This window comes from Epinephelus moara, chromosome 6, assembly GCF_006386435.1.
Source record: "Epinephelus moara isolate mb chromosome 6, YSFRI_EMoa_1.0, whole genome shotgun sequence".
Lineage (NCBI taxonomy): Eukaryota > Metazoa > Chordata > Actinopteri > Perciformes > Serranidae > Epinephelus > Epinephelus moara.
Window position 1 is genome coordinate 14818508 of NC_065511.1, and position 19996 is coordinate 14838503.

The window sequence follows — 19996 nt, forward strand, 5'->3', positions numbered from 1 at the left end:
CTAGTGCACTTTTCGAAGAAGAGCGCGCTCTTACATCAACCGGAACAGCTTTCCACATTTTGTACGTATCCCTCCGCCTGCATTATGTTTTAACAAATATCATGATTGATGCAATGACAACAACAGCGACCATGAAAATGTGCTGCGGCGTCGATGAGGTAAAATTACTGAAGAATAAACTAACTTTTATAATTCGACTTCGTTTACAATCTTGTCAACAGATCTATTTTTCCTGGCGGTAGTTCTTAGGCACTTCCCTCAGCACCTCCGATGACGTTTATGGCGCCAGAAATCAAGGGTTTAGTGAGGAGGTTGTGTTTGTCAGCTGGTGGACATTTACCGTTAACTGTGCTATGTTGGCGGCACCGTAAACGTTTCGCATTTTGAACCAGAATAACGGCTGGTTAACCGTCGTTTCGTGCTAGTATAAGGTCGGTTTGGAATCAAGATGGTGATACTACGCAGCAGCAGCGGTGTCGGCGCCGAGTCGGTGGCAACAACTCCGAAGAGGAGGTCGATGGAGTTGGATTCAAGCACCGATTTTCTGTCGCTGCTTCCCGCGTCGCAGAGAAAGTCCGCCCGGCTGACCCGGTCCTCCCGTGCCCTGGATGACAGCTTCAGCAGCTCTGAAAACAACATGGTGAATGTAAGGACATACACCCGGGGGGCTGGTTAGATACCTTGGTTGCCATTTATTTAGTGTATAAATTATCTGTGAACATAACTTTGCTGTGCTAGTTTTGCTAGCGTGCTAAGCTAACTAGCCAGCTTGTCAGTTTGTCAGCTAACGGTGCTGTCAGGTTGTCTGAATGAGCACCCGTGATCCTTTCTAACATTTTACTGAAACTCGTGTGTCTGTGGGACATTTGTTGACTCATTTGTAACGACGAGTTTTATACTCTACAGTCAAAATCACATAGTTATTATGCAAATTCAGTTGTAATGTTTTGTTAAGTGTGTCAAGGCCATATTAAACTACTATATTGTACTAGTCCGTTGTCAGATAATTGTCCCAGATGTCAAACTTAAGTTGTCTAGCACAGTGTTGTGTTTTGGTGTCTGTGTTTTTTTCCTGGATGGTTCATTGGACAGAGGGGGTGGGGCTCTGTTCATTCATACTTTCATTTAGTCAGTCATTCATTAAAATTTATCTTAGAGACTTATCTGTTACTACATTACAGCAGTTGCATTATTTAATGTGCTTTATAGGCAGTAACCTAAATTTTCAGAGGCACTGTTTTGTAAAACTGTTGGGCAGCTCTCTGTAGGATTAACCACAGTTTTAAAACTATCTAGTCTATACATGCATGCTTGATGTGAATGTGAAGTTGTGTTGTTCTAAAATTAGAGTGGACTGGTTTTACTTTTATGTCCTTATTTCTAATCTATAATCATCACGGCTATTGACAAGTGCTTGCAGAGATAGCTGTCAGCAGCACCCATAGGGCAGACAGTGGTTTAGTGACTGAAGAACACTAAGACATTGTTAGTAATGTTGCTGTGGGAAGCAAGTCTGTATTTTTCTAGTCACAGGACAGTCACTGCCAAACAGCAGTCAGGACTTGAAAGTTGTATATTTTTTTCCATTGGGGAAAAAAAAAAACCCAATTGATTTATTTTAAAGGAATAATCCACACATATTCATATATTCATTTACAGTTCAATGAATATTCCTTATTCCAGACCATGATTGATTTGAACCTCTGATTCAACCGAGCAGACAGTCATTCCTTTCATATGTGCTGTAAACTTATAAACTTATAAACTTCTATTCTGACTGTGCCAGGGACATGCTGATATGAAGCAGGAGGAGGGAGGTGGTCTCCATCACTCTACAAGGACCCGAGGAAAGAGAGAGAAACTTGAGGTCTCTTTTGCTGACATGGAACCAAAGACCAGCTCCCCTCTGAATGAAGACAACTCTGGAGGATGCCTCAGGTGATGCAGGCACACTTACTATGATATTGTTGGCACATTTTGACCAGCTACTCTCTAAGGGGTACAAGAAGTTATTGGGTTGTTGGAACTCCCATACTTTTTAAAATTCAATGCACTCAACCTACTTGAGCAAGTCTCAGTTTTTTTGACTTGGTGTGACAAAACGCGTGTCAAAAGTATTTTATTAGTTATGTAGAGCATTGAGTTGCGTTGGCTGCTAGCCACATGACCTACATTTTATACAGAGGCATTGGTAGACAACCTTAATCTCAGCAATAAATTCTCCTAATATATGTGTGCCATATCAAACTACATTGGGGATATTTAACATTTTTGCAATATTTGTGCACATAACTATGCACATTTTAACTCAGATAATGAGAATGCACATGAGGAATTCATTTTTGATTTCAAGTATTCTTCCTCCGTTCAGGAAATCTTCCAGGCTGCAGAGAGAGGTGAAAGCATCCAGTGGGAAGCAGCAAGCAGGTACAGTTCAGTAAAGTGCCATTTCTTTACAAAGAGCACTACAGCTCTTATATAGTGCACAAAGCATGTTCAGCAGCAGGGTCTAAATGATAAGTAAGCTAACAAAAACCTTTTCTGTTGCCCCAGATGTTCCAGATGAGGTGGAGGGGTCATCCACTCCCAAGAGGAGCCGCTTTAATCTACGGAGTCGAGAGGAGGATTGTTCAGTGCGACGTAGTTCCCGAATCACCAGATACAAACTGGATTCCCGTAACCAGTCAGTGCTGTACGACCGCCTCATCACCAAGTGAGTTCAGCAGTATTCACTCCAGCTTCTTTTGGCTCCTACCTCCCTGCTCCAGCTCAAAATAAAGCTGATTTGTCACAGTTTTGATGATCTATGTCAAACATAAGGCTTGGGTGGGCAGGAATTTTACAGGCATTTACAGCGTTGTGATTATTTTTGTAAAAAAGTTAAAGGTACTAATTTAAGAGATCCACTCAGAAAGCAATAAAAATCTAGTAAGCAAATTATACCACGACATCTCATCACTGAATAAGTGCACTACAGATTCTGTGAAACAATGATGGGGAAAGAGCTGGACATTGAAATAACCAAGGAGGTGTGGCTGATTGCCTGGGAAACACTATTGACCTCCACTAACTCCCAGACCTGGAGAGACTTCTGCTAGAAAAACCCGATTCGCTTTTTCATTACGCCCAAACAGAAGTCTAAACACTCAGCAATGCTGCCGGATGGGTGATCATGCCCATATTTTCTGATCTTGTCCTTCTTGTCTCCGACTTTCGGGAAGGACGTAGCAATAATCATTTCAAAAACTTTAATTCAATTCAATTTTATTTATAAAGCCCAATATCACAAATCACAATTTGCCTCACAGGGCTTTACAGCATACAACATCCCTCTGTCCTTTGGACCCTCACAGCAGATACAGAAAAACTCCCCAAAAAAAACCTTTAACAGAGAAAAAAATGGTAGAAACCTCAGTAAGAGCAACTGAGGAGGGATCCCTCTTCCAGGACGGGCAGACGTGCAATAGATGTTGCACAGAACAGACCAACATAATAAATTTACAGTATTCCAGAAAAGAAATTGAGACAGAAGCAGGGCAAACAGTAATGACGATAGCTACAATAACATTAATTTTAGTAATAATATTATACTACTAAAAACAGTAATTGTGGTAGCGTAATGTGGACGGATATATTAATATATGATAGTGTATGTATGTGACAATAATTATCATCAGGTTTCCGCATCAGTTCAACATTCATAACCATTTATTTTGGACATATCCCTGATGGATTACGTAAAGATGTTACCTACCTTCTGAAGATCTTGCCTGTAGCAAGTAAAAAAAAGCCATTTCATCAATATTGTTAAACACTTACATCTTCTAGAACAGATGACCTACTCCATATGACTTTAAAAGAATTGACAGAAAAAAACGATGGGAAAAATGGTGTGTTTATTTAGCCATGAGACAGATCTCTCATAATTATTCTATGTAGCATGTGTGGTTTCTGACTTTAAACAAAATTTGCCTTGATGTTTTAAACATCCCATGACCTCATAACTATCTGTTTGTTTTTTTCTGTGTGTTCTGCTGTCTGTATTTCCAGTTTATAGTCACTTTAATGTAAAAAATGTTCATAAAAAAAGTACTTAAAAGCTGATGTCACCTCAAGTGGTATCTAACAAATGACATAAACAGTGGGCAGTGGGTGCAGAACTTGGGCTAATGTGTAATAAGATTAGATACTCTTTGATAAAATCTGCTCTTCCTCTGATTGTCCCACAGCACTGCTGAAGCTGTTCTCCAGAAGATGGACGATATGCAGAAGATGAGACGCAGACTAAAGAGCAGAGATAGAGACGATGAACAAGAGGTAATAACTCACACAGGAAACTGAACTTTTTAATTTCAACCTTTATGCTACTTGTGTAGTCTTAGTGTTTTTGTTGAGAGGTGATTTTGCAATGTGACAATGTGTAACAAGTTTCAGAACAGTGACTTCATCAGCATTTAACCTGTTTCCTCTGAGCAGCTGGGTGTGTACACCAGAGGCAGAATGTTAAGGTCTCTGAGGACAGATGTGGAGAATAAAGACACAGAGGAGGAGAACCAAGGTAAGTAAACCACTCAAGGTACAGAGCCAGGAATGGTGTGTAAAGCATACAGGTCTGGGTCCATTTATACACCCGAGGACCTCATGTTACCACGAAAAAAGGAAAAACACCTGCATGCATGAGAGAAATTCCTTCATTTTAAGTTCTATCAGTTATCTTTATGTAACTTCATTAAAAGCAGAATTGTTTAATTTAATTGTTTTGTTTCAAGAAATAGTAATTCGGCCCTGAAACACACGGGTGCTTTTTACCTGTTACAAAAACCTAAACGAGATGGAAACCCCTTTTTTTCCCTTGTAAATCACAGGAGGAGATGAGGGCGATCATGAAGAGGAGGAGGAGGAGGAAGATGATGATGATGATGATGAGGAGGAGGAGGAGGAGGAAGACGATGATGATGATGGGGAGGATGAGGAAGAAGAAGATAATCAGAGGCGTTATGACTTCAGACAGCGGAAAACTGTGGTTCGCTACCAGGCCCCGCAGGATGGTACTGCTTTTGTTCAACTTGACGATGTTGTTTAAATGGCAGATAATGTGCCTGAATGTGAAAGACTTGAAACAACTGAAAATTACACTCTGTCCTAAATGCAAATTTAATTTTATTTATTTGAATAATGTTTTCTTAGAACCCAGAGAGCCCAGGAAGCGCGGCATGTACTTCAAGGACCACTCGTCTCCCACCAGACGCAGGTTTAGATTCAGCTCCACGGCCCCGAGGAGCCCCTACAACAGAAGAAGAACCAGCAGGTTAGTATGACGGCTAAGACACCAGCCATCGTCAGCCATTTGAAATAAAACATCTGCTATCAGGGGATCTGTTAATACCTCATGAAATACTCTTAGAACTTAGTGTAGCAGTCAGAAATAGTGTCCTGAATAATGCAGTGTCTAGAGCAGGACAACAGGATCACCCTCTTGTGGGTCATAGCGCTGTCTCTGATAGCAATTAGTATTTTCATTGCATGTAAAATCAATCCCAAAATTCCTCTTTTTCCTCTTTTTTCTGATTCTCTTCATCCCACCCTCAGGAGTAGTTCTGAGAGGTAAGGCCTTCATTACTTGTCTGTAGACTTTGTTGGTGTTTATTGTTAGTCGGTAGTTTGTTTTTGGAGTGCTGTCTGTCTTTGCTAGCACTATGGTTATCGGTGGGTTTGGCACATTTGGGTGACTCTATAGTCGAAGTATGAGACGATAAACCAAACATCACTGGAACCTAATTATTGTTTAGCATTGTTTGCAACAAAGAAAGACACAATTTGGAAGGCTGACTTTCTATTAGTCCGTATTTTGTGTATTTCAGTTGTTTTAATTATTGTGTTCTTGATGTATCACATTGAGCCTTTAAGGTAAATTGTTTAAGTCAGGCCCTCCCTGTGTGTTGCTCCGGCAGTGTATTAGTCAGGTGTCATGCATGATGATGATGATGATGATGATGATGATGATGATGATATCATCATCATCATCATGTCATTTGAAGCAGCTAAGTTAAGTGAGCCACCCTTGTGTTATTGTTGCACATGATGCATAATCAAATACTGCCTTTTCTTCTAAATTCATGCATTGTTACTGCTGTATCAGCCATGTGTATGTATATATTAAAACTGTAATATGTACTAATTTGTGAGTGGTAATGGTGTTGTTTATGTTATTGTTTGTCTGATTTTGTATGTTTTGTTAAGGTTAGTTTTAAACACTAATTGTCTTTGCTCACCAACATTTATTCCGTCCTTTCCCTGTGGAGTGTAACATAACAATGTGATTTTTTGTTTGTTGTGAATAAGCTGATAGTCTCAATGATATAGATAGAATGAGAAATAATGCTGAATCTTTGGCCTTTGCAGAAGGAGACACGCCATCCACAGCAGTGACTCCACTTCCTCATCTTCAGACGATGAGAAATTCCAGAGACGGAGAAGTAAGAACAGGAGCAGGTCAGTCAACAGGTGAGAGCGTCAGCAGCTGTCACACAATACAGGTAGATAACAGCAGTGTTCCTCAGCACATGGGTGGAGCACAAAGGTGAGTGACAGAAGGATAACGACTAACTATAATAACCATAATAATAATAATTCCAGTAGGTCAACTAAAAAAGTTTACTGTCACTATTTCATTAATGTATTTCCTAATTAGTGTAAAGATAGGAGGCATGGTTAATGTGCTTTATTACCCTTGTGATCTCTTGGGAGGCTTAGTAATAACATTTTACATGTTTCCTCTACCCATCCATCACCATAATTTACAGGGGTGGGAATTGCCAGAGGACCCACGATGCGATATTATCAGGATACTTAGGTCACAATACGATATTATTATTATAAAGCACACAGCCTGACCAACACCATCATAAAACCTGTCAGAAATGCTGCGTACACCTGACAAACTTAACACTTTGCAGATTTAACACCCTCTGTGAGGCCAGATTAAGTGCATGAGCCAAACACTTCACATGCAAGTATCCTGCTAACTGAATGGCAATGGCTTTATTAGGAGCGTTGTCTGTTACAACCACTCCCATCTCCCATTCTTGTGCTGCATTTTGCAGGAGGTCCGCAATGTTTTCTTCAATGTGACTTTCATGTGCTGCCTTAGTTTGGAGAACGTGACACAGCAATCACCAGTTCTCTAATGATAATGGCTCATTATAGTCACATAGGAATCTGCTGACCTTGAAGCCCAGGCCCACAAGTTAATGCCACTCCTCCTGCTGTACTCAAAGATTCCTCAACTTTATGCTTCACCTCTTTGTAGAGTTTGAGTACGGCTGTGTCGGTGGAAAAACATCAGGATGGAGTCACATACCTGAATTCCAGGGTTTTTAGCATGTAACAAAAAGCCTTTGTTTTTATCAATGCTGTATGAACACAGGTTTTTGCACATGAAGTAGGTGATGGTCTGTGTTACTTTCTTAGCTCTCTCAGAGCTGGATGGTGGTTTTGTCAAGCTAAGTGTGTCCATTGTGGGTTGATTTTTCAGTGGAGCAGGTTTAGTGGGTTTTTTCCGGATGATAGAGTGAGGTGAGCCCTCATGTATGTAGTATTCCCCGAGTATTTTATTCTCATATGACACTGCTTGCAAATCATTGTCATATCCAAGTCCTCCTTTCCCTCATGTTAAAAATCCAAAATAAGTCCAGACGCTTGATTTAAACCCCACTGGCGCTTTTCTGATTTTTCTCCGGTGCCTCCATCTTTGTTTTGATGAATTTCCTGCCAAATGCTGCTGACTGAGACCTCTGCTGACCTTACCAGGAAAAAAAGACATCAGCACCATCTAGTGGACTGAAAAAGCAATTGATTTTATTATTCTAGTACCAGAAGTTGTATTAAAATGTGTATTTGGAAAAATCAATAATGTGTATAATAAAAGATTGATACTTGGCATCCGTGTATTGATACAATATTGCTACACACACTATGCTGTATCAACTTTTCCCCCCACCCCTAATAAGTTATATGGGTGAAGTAAGACCAGTAATTTAATGTGTTTTAATACAGTGTAATTTTTACTTTTTAAAAAAATTTCTATTTATAAAATCCACAATATTTTAGCAAAGCAAAACAGCCAGAAAAAAAATCTAAAAGTTTCTTGTTTTAATCTGCAGATGTCTGCCTATGAACTTGGTGAAAGAAGACCTGCTAGGGATCCACAAGGACAGGATGAAGATTGGAGCCAGCCTTGCTGACGTGGACCCTATGCAAATTGACAGGACGGTAAGCTGCATCCAAATATAGACTGATGCAAACACAGTAGTCAGAAGTAGTCTGATAAATAAGGTGTTGACATGATGACAAATATTACTGTATTGACATAAATGTAGCACTTTAGGGTGCTTCTTCAAAAATAAAATAATAAGGTTAGCAGATATGCCATATTTTGCATCCACATTCCAATAGGATAATTACTGAGAAGACCAAAAGCAAACAATTTAAACAAAATACTATTTGTCTTCCAGGTGCGTTTTGAAAGCATTGGAGGTTTGAGCAGACACATCTCAGATCTCAAGGAGATGGTGGTCTTCCCTCTCCTCTACCCAGAAGTCTTTGAGAGGTTCAAAATACAACCTCCAAGGTAAACAATGGGTGTTTGTTGAGATGATAACATGTGAAAATGTAGTTTAGTGTCATATTTCATTGTGACTTAAAATGTAATTCACTGCAAGTGCTCCAAAAGGAACAGACTCATGCTTTCCCTTTATATCTTGTCAAAGAAGTCGTATACTTAAGATCCCAAGTTCTGTAATATAGAAGAGAGCTTCGTTACCATTGGATTGGGTTGGATTGTTTTTGTGTACAATAGTGTACAACCCTTTCTCTGTCTTACATGGTTTCTTTCTTTTATCTCTTTGTCCCTTCAGTCTCTTCTCTACCACTACCTCAGACTTTACTTTTATTTTAGTGGCGGTTGAACTCCAATAAAATCACCAATTTTGTTCTCTGTCATATTGTCTCTTATCTTTAGGGGCTGTCTGTTTTACGGTCCTCCAGGCACAGGGAAAACCCTCGTAGCCAGAGCACTAGCCAACGAGTGCAGTCAGGGTGAAAGAAAGGTGTCTTTCTTTATGAGGAAAGGAGCTGACTGCCTCAGTAAGTGGGTGGGAGAATCTGAGAGACAACTACGACTGCTTTTTGACCAGGTAAACCAAACTCCTCATCAACGTACAACATGCTTTTGGCATGGATGGAGATTGTCAGATTTAGTTTTTTCTGCTATTGTTGCAAGTGTGATTGACTTCTGTCATCAACAAAAAAGAAACCTGTCAACAAAGAATATCAGAAAACATTTATTGTAACACATTAACTTGTAGATAATTAAAGCCCTGCACAGTGTCAAGTGTCAGTTCTGAAGATAATGTTATCAGCAACTAGCTTAATTCTTATTGAATTGTTCTCAGGCATACCAAATGCGTCCTTCCATCATTTTCTTCGATGAGATTGACGGTTTGGCTCCAGTCAGGTCCAGCCGTCAGGACCAGATCCACAGGTGAGCAGCACCCCTGTTCTTATGTTGTACGGCACACGTGGGGTGATTGTACTGAGATTAATGTGTATAATGTGCAGAGTGGAACAATGGAAATTTATAGCAGATTGTGCGGTGGGTTGCCAGATATGGCTGCTAGATTTCTCAGAAAATAAATAAACATAAATAAATTAATTCATCTTAATCAGCATTTAGCTTTGACGTCACAAGCCGAGTTCATGCTTCATATGAGAACAAGTTGCCATCAGACTACTGAGGTGATTGGTGGCCGATGAGAAAAAAGAGCTTGTAGGTGTTGCATGTATCAGGAAAGGAAAGCCCTTGATTTGCAGTAAATAAATAATAAATAAATAATTCCACTCAGTTTACTGCAGTTATATCATCTTTATTGTTGGGAGATAGCGTTGACCAGGTAGAAAACGTATTCTTTTTTTCTGTCTCTGTAGTTCCATTGTGTCGACCCTGTTGGCTCTTATGGACGGATTAGACAGTAGAGGAGAGGTTGTTGTGATTGGAGCTACAAACAGACTGGACTCCATCGACCCAGCTCTGAGAAGACCAGGGCGCTTTGACAGAGAGTTTCTCTTCGGCCTGCCAGACAGAGAGGTGAGAAACTGTAGAGGTCCTTTAATGCTTAGCAGATATTTAAAAAAAAAAAAAAAAAAAAAAAAAGACAGAACATAGAAATGTGAAATGAGTTTAGGTTAAAACAGTAGAAGCCCTTTAGCTCGCATATATTTGACCTGAATTTGAAATGCTGTGATCTTATTTTGTATGGCAGGCAAGAAAGGACATTCTGAAGATCCACACAAGACTTTGGTCTCCGCCACTGTCCGACACTTTTCTGGAGGAACTGGCAGATAAATGTGTTGGTATGTTTGCATATGATGGAGAAACAGTGGTCCAACAACTTGTACAATGCAAATCTTACTAAACTTCCCCAGGACAAATAACAATTACAGAAGATTAAAATTGTCAATAGTGTTAGACTTGATTTGAACATTAGAGAAAGAGATTTCTATTCAGGAAGTGCAACATCTACTGGAAATGATACTGGTATAAGCCCAGGACAAAACCAATATCTCAGAACTAAAACTATTCTTTATCTCCATTCAGATCATTTGCACAGGAGAAACACTAGCACAAGTACTTGCACACCTACAACTACAGACTGAACACCGATAGTCTACAATCTCTCTTTTTGTTTGCCAGGTTATTGTGGAGCAGACATCAAGGCAGTGTGTTCAGAGGCTGCCTTGTGTGCACTGCGGCGTCGCTACCCACAAATCTACTCCTCATCACAGAAACTTGTGCTTGATGTCAACTCCATCGCTATCACAAACAAAGACTTTATGTCTGCCATGTCCAAGATGGTTCCTGCTGCCCAGAGGTAACCAACCTGTATATTAGTAGAAGAGTGTAAACATCATTTTTACGTTTTCAGTGGTTCTTGCATATGGTTGGCTCTGTTGTAAGTATGACGCTTATTGTGATTCTTAGGGCAATAGTGTCACCAGCAAAGGCCCTGATACCTGCCATTCGTCCTCTGCTGAGCTCCACCCTGCAGAACATCCTCCACACTGTCAGCAGACTGTTCCCACACGCTGAGCAGGGCTTAAAGAGGAAGAGAGAACTAGGTGTGGTCTTGTTTCCGAAGAATTACCGAAGAGAACACACCTAGAGTGATTGTTTATTTGCCAACCGCTTAGGGCATCAGGAATAACTGCTGCACTGTGGGTTTGTGCATGTGTGTCTATTTTCAGATGCAGCCTGTGGCGTGTTTGAGGATGATCTGATGTTCAGTGAGGATGAGGACTCAGAAGTCAGTGGACAGACCTCTCACTCCCAGCTCAGAATACCTGCTGTTACGGGACTCCTCAACCTCAACAGGTTGGTTTGCCATTATTCAGGAAGGAATGTTAAGCAGGGGCTCATTTGTCTCCTCATTCTTTCAGACTATGACTGCCTTTATAAATAATCATTTCTATGATGATGATATGTCTTAAGGCCCAGACACACCAAACTGACTTCAGCGAACTAGCAGTGACAAAGGCCTCCTGCTGCGTCGCCTGATGTCACTGTGTCTCTGCCCAAAAAAGTTGCACATGAACACACCGCAAAGACTGCAGCTGATGGTCAACCATCACGTACGTTCTGCGCCTGTGTGAGAGAAAATAACGCCAGGGCCACACTGCCCACGGAAGCGCCGCGAATAGCCTCGAAGCGCCGAGAAGTGAAGGCAGTTTCCTTTCGGCGCCCATGTTAACCGACTGTGTCATCTACACTGGCCGCGCCGTGCCGGGAAGCTCCGCGGCAGGCTCTCGATTTGCAGCGATCAGTTCGGCGTCTGGTCTATTTTCTGCGCGAGCCGCGAGCGAATGTGTCAAGCCAGGCAGTGAAAAATAACAGCTGGGAGCAGAATCGCTTGTCGACGGCGTGGAGAAATGCGCGTCTGATGTGAACGGAGGTTCTCCGGCGCGCGCGAGAATTTCGGTGCGCTGCGCTTCGCAGGCAGTGTGGCCCTGGCGTTACTCTCCATATCAGCAGACAAGCGGTAGTCTGTAATCCTCAATCAAAAAGGGAAACCGAAAGACAGTCTTGACACTAGTTAGCACATTAACAACACAATCCAGTGTTAAAAGAACAGAGCATATTTACCATGTGACAGTGAACTTTGTTTTTGTTTTTTTTTGTTTTTTTTTCCTCGTGCACTGAGCTGAACTGACAATCACATTGATTTCATTCACTGACGGGCTCCACTGTCACCGATGCTGATTCAACAAAAGCCGATGGGGGCTGCGAGGGGCGACGAGTGCGGCAGAAGCTCACCAACGGCCCGTCTTTGACCAATGGCTGACTGTCATCTTGATGTGTCAGGGGCTTTAGGCATTAACACAATGTAGTGTTAAGTCTTGCAGTTGTCTCACTTCTATTCCCTCTTTTTTATCTTAGCTTTACTTTAGAAGTGCTGCGAGCTGTCATGTGTCCCACTGACCCAAATCCTTCTGAAGATCTTTTAGGCGAATTAATGAGTCCTTTTCTACCGCTTTATCCAACTGAGTATATCTGTCATCTGTCGGCTTGTAGGAGTGTGCTGAGCCACCCGACCTCCTACCGTCCCAGGCTGCTGTTGGAGGGCAGACCAGGCTCAGGTCAGAGCTCCCACTTGGCTCCTGCCGTCCTCCACGCTCTGGAGAAATTCACTGTGTACACACTGGACATGGCTGTGCTGTTTGGAGCCAGCGCAACTGCACCAGAAGAGACTTGTGCTCAGGTAAATGAGATACTGGCATGCAAAATAAAACAGTAACTTAATATTTATGTACATGTTTAGTAACATTTGACAATTCATAAGAGGTCTTTGGGTTGGGCCTTTTACATTTCAACAGACTGAGGTAGACTAGAGCAGTGGTTCTCAACATGGGTCTGGGGACCCCCAGGCATCCTTGAGGGAGTTCCAGGGGATCCCTAGAAGACTTGGGAATATATATTTTTTTCTTATTCATATTTTAAGTCACAATGGGAGTGAAGTGAGTAAGAGTCATAAGAGTGACCATTCTGATCATAGGTTTTACTGCTGCTGCAGCTATTTCATCAACTGTAGTTAACAACTATAAAATCACCAAAATCTTTACAGACTAGAGTCCCTGAAGTGACATCTCATAAAATGGGGTCCATGACCTAATGTTTATTAGTTTAGGGGTCCTTGACACGAAAAGTTTTGAGAGCCACTGGACTACAGGTAGTCTTTACTCTTGCAGCCTTGTCAAATTCAGTGAGTCTTTTTCAGTGGACTTCACTGGCCAAAATGGCTGCCACAGTGAATGTAGTTCATGGGCCCCACTCCTTACATCGTGGGTAGTGGGGATAAATATGTACTACAGACAAATACTCAGTGAAAGAGCCATGATGATGATGGCAGTGAATGAGCCATCAGGTTACTAAAAGGGATGTCTGGAAGTTGCTTATTTATTATCACAAGCAGTCAAAAAAACACAAAGTATAAGATTTACAGTTACATTAAATTAAAAAAAAACCAAAAAAAAAACCAACCAACTGTGTTGGGTTTTTTCTCCCATTTTTATTTTGCTTAAAATGACAAGTCATTCATTTTTAAAGTGGTTGTTCAAACTAATTGACTGTTTCTTCCACCATTGGTTTAATGCCACTGTACATCTCCTCTCTACTCTTTAATGTCCTCATCATACCTTTGATTTATGCATTTAGCCATTATTGGCTCATCATATTGTCCCCCATCTTATGTATCTGTAAGTTTACATTCAGTTTTTTAAATATCCATTTCATATATTAATGCTTCTATGTTATATGTTCTGTAGATCTTTGTTGAAGCAAAGCGGACCTCTCCCAGTATCCTGTACATCCCTCACATTGGACAGTGGTGGGAAACAGTGGGTCCGGCCTTAAGAGCCACCTTCCTCAGCCTGCTCAGCTCCATCCCTGCCTTTGCTCCTATACTGCTTCTGGCTACGTGCAACCTGCACTATGACCAACTCAGTGTGGAGGTATGGGAAGCAGAGTGACACCCTGTTGACTTAGAGTGGTGATACATGAGGGTACAGCATTTAAGAAAATAGTTGTGGAGTAAAAATAAGATGGGTATATGTAAAAGAATGCTCTCTGACAGACAATTGCTCATCATCAAGTCTTCTCTCACCTCTCACTTTTCATGTCTCAGGTGCAGGAATTGTTTCGGATGGAGTACGGAGAGGTTTTCCACATCAAGGTCCCCACCAGCAGAGAAAGAAGAAACTTCTTTGAGGATCTAATCCTCAATCAGGCTGCCAAGGCCCCTGCCTCAAAAAGGAGAGCTGGTGAGAAATAGATGAGTGTGGTTATAATATACAAATGTAAGTGAGCTTTGTGTGATCCGTAGATAAAGTGGGCTTTAGTCCCCCTTAAACCGGGGGCTAGCATAGCATTGTTCAGGGTTCATTTTTGTTCATAGGCAGGAAAAAAGTATGCTGTGATTCTTAAAGCTTTTTTTATAACCTTTAAACAGGTAAGGTAATTTAGAGCAAACTCTCTTTTACAAGGATGCCCTGATTACAGCACATATAAAACAATAGAAGCACACGAAAATTACAGTATACGTCGACAACTTATGCAACAAACAAAAGGTCAAGGACATCAATGTAAGTGACAACATCAGTTCAGAGACAGATGTATTCAAACTGCTCGGTCAGTCAAAAGATTTAAATTGAATTAAAGGGATTAGGTTGTCTAATTGCACAAGCTTCTGCAGCTTGTTTAACTTGTGTTAACTTGATGTAAATTCATTTCTCAGTTTGTATGCATCTATCAACATTCCACTTTCTTCAGTGCTCAATACATTGGAGGTGCTTCCTGTCGCCCCTCCACCTCCGCCACGTCAGCTGACGGTAGAGGAGATCCAACGACTGGAGGAGCAGGAAGAAGATACACTCAGGGAGCTCCGCCTGTTTCTGCGTGATGTCACCAACCGCCTGTCCCAAGATAAACGCTTCAAGGCTTTTACAAAGCCTGTGGATTTAGAGGAGGTAGCTGTTCCATTATTTTGTCTCATCTCATATTCCCTAATAAAGCCTTCCTTGAAGCTGAGTCACTGTTGACTTAACTGAGAAAAATGTCTGCACTCCAACAGGTCTGTTGTTGTACTGTCCTCCATTATCCATCATTTTATCCAGTTTCAGTTTGGTCCCTTTCCCCCAACGTCGTAATCATGGCAGTCTCTTTATCGTTGTGTTTTAGGTGCCAGATTACGCCGAGGTGATCAAGAAACCCATGGACTTGTCAACAGTTCTCTCTAAGATCGACCTCCATCAGTATGGGACGGTCAAAGAGTTCCTCCAAGACGTGGATCTCATCTGGCAGAATGCCCTCGAATACAACCCAGACAGGGACCCCTCAGGTAACACACAGTGATCAGCAAAAAACATACTCACCATCCTCACAGAGAACATACAGTTATAATACTGGCAGGATTAGTGTACTGCAACTGTTTGAGCAGAAAAGTTGAATTTTTGCTCATTTGACAGTGTGAGTATGTTTCCTCCAGACCGCCAGATCCGCCACAGAGCATGTGCACTGAAGGACACCGTCCATGCTATCATCAGAGATGAACTGGATGAAGATTTTGAGAAGATGTGTGTGGAGATCAAAGTCTCGCGCAGCACAAGAGGTAACGGCTATGTGTATTTGTGTATACGTACACATAGTTAGTAGGCAAGTATCACATAATTGACATTGTCACAGCCAAAGAGAATACACAGACACTCTGTGTGAGCTCAGTTGTAAAATAAAAACCAGTACAGATAATTTTAGTTTCCCAAGGGCAGACTTGGCTCAGTGACTATTATGTAGGGGCTAATTTTGAAAACTTTTATATAGTAGGCTATTCTGCACACGCTTCTGCTTTTAATTTGTTACTACTATATTCAGTTTCAGTTCTCCTACTCACCCAATTTATCTAAAACATTCACCTTCTCACAGAAATTACTTGAGCTTGAGCATTTATTCACCTATTTATCCTTTGTACTGTTTCATTCACCTAAACCAGACCATCTGTTTAATGAACAGAGATTCACAATGGTGTAGAATGACCAAAAAAGCATTGTGCTTTTTTTTTCTTTTTTTTTGGACTACCTCAGATTGCTCCAATGCCCGGTTTGCTCCCTCCTTCTACCACGTCCTTCCCAAACAGTCCAAATCTCCTGCTGAGGCCAAAATCACTGACATGACCCCTCAAAGAGAGCCGGCCGGACCCACCGCTGCAGTCACTCCCAGTACAAGTGCCTCTGCTGTTACAACACCTAAAAACACAGGTAAAAACTATTGTAGATAACAAAAAATGAAATGATTTACTTAAAAAAAAAATCACAAAAAAAATCTTTTGTTCCTTCAGCCCAAAAGAAGAAAAGGCGGAAGAGTCGCTGGTCTAATGGCTTATATACAAAGAGGAGGCCTTCCTGCTCTCCTCACACGTCCAGAGATGATGCACACTTGGGGTCTGATGAGGAAGAGGATGATGGGGACGATGAGGAGGAGGTTGAGAGGGGAGGAGGAGCAGAGTGTGATGAGGGGACTGGAGGAGAGGAGGATCAGATGATGGTTGATGTGGAGTCAGTGGCTGCACCAACTCAGGAAGGTAGTTTTGGGCCTACTGCAATGGAGCAGGTGTGTCAGGAGGGAGGAGAGGAGAGGAGTGAAGCTGCTGAAGATAAAGTCCTCTTATGTGAAATGGGGAATCCAGAAAATGATGAGACACAGAACAATAATGAGAAGGTGGATAAAGCTGTCACAGATCAACCAGGACAGTCAGAGGAAAATGGAGTGTTGACAAAGGCAGAAAATGAGAACAGTGAAACCACTTCAGTGAACACTACCAAGGACGGCCACGCTGAGTCAGAAGGCGATACCCAGGGGCAGTCCAGCACAGAAGAGAGGGGTGAAACTAATAGTCAAAAGCTGACAGAAACTGAGACTGAGAAATGTCAAACTGTAATTCAGGCAGATGAAAGGAACAACGAGGTAGTTACTGTAGAGGAGGAAGAGCAGAACAGCCCTGCTGAACCAATGGAGGTGGAAGCAACAGATACCTCAACCACGGACGCCTCTGCTGCTGTCCGAGGGGAGGAGGATGCAGGCCCAGGTTTGATATTAACACTGTCTTACACTTAAAGCTTGGCTCATTAATTTGAGCTGTAAAGATATTAAAAGATGCATACATTCAATCCCCTAAAGCAAAAGAAAATTAATGTAGTGTTCTGGAGATAGCAAGACATAATCCCAATGTTATCAGCAGACTGTCATCTGTTACAGTTGTCTAAACACTTGTACGTATTGTCTTGTGCCTTAGAGCGCAGCGTGAGGCGCATAACTCGGGCACTAAAGAATGCCGTGCTACAGCAGCAGATGGTCGATGTTGACAAAGCTCTGCAGATCCTGGACCAGGAAACTCCTGCTCTGGTGGTGAACAGAGACAAATTAAAGGTGCGTGGGATATTGTGGGTGTCTGGCTTATTCTGAGTCTTTTTATAGTCACTGGTTATATGGGTGTTCTGCATGTTGACTACTCGTAGGAGCCCTTATAAACAGATGACAAGGTTAGTTTATGTCATCTTTCCTTCATCCTGTACTCTTGGGCTTTAATGCAACAGGAAAAATGTAATCTGCATATCATTCCTCTCTTTTGTGTTTTCTCCTTAATTCTTCAGGAGCTGTTGGAGAGAGCAGTGACCAAGACTGAAGGCTACGAGGTCTACAAGCTGGAGAAACTCTATGCCCTGCTCTGCCAGAGTATCTACAGACACAGACGAGACTACAACAAAACTTCACTAATACAGGTCAGTATTTGACTGCACTCAGCCACAGACTGGCCGTTGAGAAATTTGGGAGTTTCCCTGGTGGCGAATTTGCGAATCCGAAGATAGTGAAGGAGTGGCATGTCTTATTCTGACTCTGATTGGCTTACCCTGACAGTCTTACCCTAATCAATCCCACTCCTCTTGCCAAAACCCAACCAATCCAACCAACAACGGTAATCAGTACTAGCCAATTATAGGGAGCACGGGGTGGGTCATTCCTTCGCCATCCATTCGCAGATTTGCCTTTCCTGTTATGACATATCAAAATGTCTGTTGGAGAGGAGGCTTTTGATATTCCAGTTTTCTCATGTTTTATTATTGCAGTGTTATCTGAGAGGTGTGAAATCTAGTGGTGATTACTTGTAGCCTTAACAGAATATTACAGTACATACAGTAGATGGTTACATTTGCCTGAAGTACTTTAATGTTTCTAATCTGTTGTTGTTTCCTGCTGTTTTCATTTGATTAGGAGTTGGAGCAAGAGATTGAAGACTTCTGTTGACTTTCCTACTGGAAGAATATGATTTTTTTTTTTAATAATCATACTCATCCTCTCAGCTATGTAAATACACTTTGGTGCTATTTTCATAGAAATCTACAGGCACCTTTATTTGTGCATTAGCTAAAACTTTGTATTACATCTTTTGTTTATATTTAAATAAACAAGTTTCCTGTAAATGTTGTGTGCCTCCTTGTGTGCTCATCACGGTGGTGTGACCTTTAATGGCAAACCCTGATTAATTCGGCCAACACAGTGTTAAGGGAACTTGTCACTTGAATCAACTTGTTTTGTGTCCTCAGCCCATGTTACAAACTGTTACCTGGTATTTACCTGGTATGTGGAGGGTCTAACAAAACAAGCTATCAAGTTGCATTATGGGAAGTGTAGGATTCAGGGATTTTGGAGTCTCACCAATGTAAGACGCATTTAAAGACACATCTCAGCATCTACTGCATCATTTTGACCATTTCCTTTGAATCTGTCTTTGACAGCCCCCCAGCTTTATGGAAGTGCAATACTGAATTGTTCCAAATCGTAGTGGAAAAGGCATTTTATCTGTAATAGCTACTCAATAAAAAGAAAAACACAATTGTGCAGTGGTGTGTAAACCCCAGTGTTCTTCCGGGTATACACTGCAGTTTCTATTCTGACGTTCATTTTCTGTATTTTGGATAAAGCAGTTATATTTCTACTCCCACTGAGTAGTTTAACTTACACCCAGCTCATTTTTCTTTTTGTTCACCGCCTGTGGTCATTTTTTAACCAATGATAAGCATAACTTTTACTAAGATATTATTTACCTACACACTCAGCTGGCTATTACCGTATTTTATTTACGCACAGGTAACGTTAGTATTATGTAATATGGCGCTAACAAAGCAGCATCATGAACAAGATGCAAAGCGCCTCACAGTGTAGCCAAGTTAAAAATAAAGTGGGTGTAGTTGAAATAATGAACAGTGAAGTCTAAACTGCAAAACAAGACGAGATCGGGTGTTCAGAGAGGAGACTTTGCAATGTCAGTGTTGTCCTCAAGTAGCTTCTCTTCTGCTGCCCTGACAGGTCATGTAAGGACAGGTTGGCAGACAGCCGGGTTTGGAAACGGATGAATTCACGGCCCGTTTGAAACGTTTTTCAGTACCACTTTTTTTTCCCGGACAGCGCATAACTCAAACCACATCATAAGTCTTATATTTTAGTGGTAGAATATCGTATATTTTTGCTAATTTTCCGAAGATCACTGAGCGCCGAGAGTCGCTGAGGAATGACGTCAGCACGTATCAGTGAATGGTGACGCCGTTTGATCATTAAAAAAAATCAGCCGTTAAAAAATATCAGAGAATTAGGTCAGCACATTAACACAGCACCAACGGCCATACAATGAGTGTAATTACCGTGTTTTAGATTATATAAGTTTCACAAAGGCGCGACCCGGGCATTAATAACCTGCTCCGACGAGGAGAGAGATGTCCGGTGTTTCCAGCATCTGCAGACGGGAGCCGTAGCCGTTAGACCGGTCCGTCTGTCTGCCTGGTTTTGGAGACCCGCAAGCCCAAATAACGTGAACGCTAGCTGCCGTAGTCCCGGCCAGGC

The 19996-nt window shown here is 41.6% G+C and overlaps 1 protein-coding gene, 1 long non-coding RNA gene and 1 other non-coding gene across 6 annotated transcripts; 2 read left to right on the plus strand and 1 right to left on the minus strand.

Annotated features, from left to right (window-relative positions):
• The first annotated feature begins 262 nt into the window (after window positions 1–262).
• Window positions 263–18992, plus strand: LOC126391157 (ATPase family AAA domain-containing protein 2-like). Of its 2 annotated transcripts, XM_050045684.1 has the most exons (30): window positions 263–646; window positions 1787–1938; window positions 2372–2427; window positions 2554–2713; window positions 4230–4317; window positions 4477–4558; window positions 4866–5048; window positions 5188–5308; window positions 5590–5604; window positions 6403–6504; window positions 8163–8271; window positions 8514–8629; window positions 9020–9194; window positions 9453–9541; window positions 9985–10144; window positions 10320–10410; window positions 10751–10928; window positions 11039–11175; window positions 11302–11428; window positions 12626–12812; window positions 13876–14061; window positions 14235–14370; window positions 14879–15075; window positions 15287–15446; window positions 15594–15716; window positions 16186–16359; window positions 16440–17186; window positions 17394–17527; window positions 17752–17880; window positions 18371–18992. In XM_050045684.1, the coding sequence occupies exons 1-30, from the start codon at window positions 449–451 to the stop codon at window positions 18401–18403; spliced, it is 4545 nt and encodes a 1514-aa protein (XP_049901641.1). In that variant the 5' UTR covers window positions 263–448; the 3' UTR covers window positions 18404–18992. The 2 variants fall into 2 exon arrangements, with proteins under 2 accessions (XP_049901641.1, XP_049901642.1); XM_050045685.1 differs by lacking the exon at window positions 5590–5604.
• On the minus strand, window positions 9992–19926 carry LOC126391161 (uncharacterized). 3 transcript variants are annotated; one of them, XR_007570043.1, is made up of 4 exons: window positions 19798–19926; window positions 16181–16347; window positions 14214–14367; window positions 9992–10129 (listed from the first exon to the last, which is right to left on the minus strand). It is a non-coding gene; the product is annotated as an uncharacterized LOC126391161 (long non-coding RNA). The 3 variants fall into 3 exon arrangements; XR_007570045.1 differs by lacking the exon at window positions 9992–10129 and adding an exon at window positions 13945–14083; XR_007570044.1 differs by lacking the exon at window positions 9992–10129 and adding an exon at window positions 13954–14090.
• LOC126392545 (small nucleolar RNA SNORA5) lies at window positions 13295–13428 on the plus strand. Its single transcript, XR_007570193.1, has one exon. It is a non-coding gene; the product is annotated as a small nucleolar RNA SNORA5 (small nucleolar RNA).
• Window positions 19927–19996: the final 70 nt, after the last annotated feature.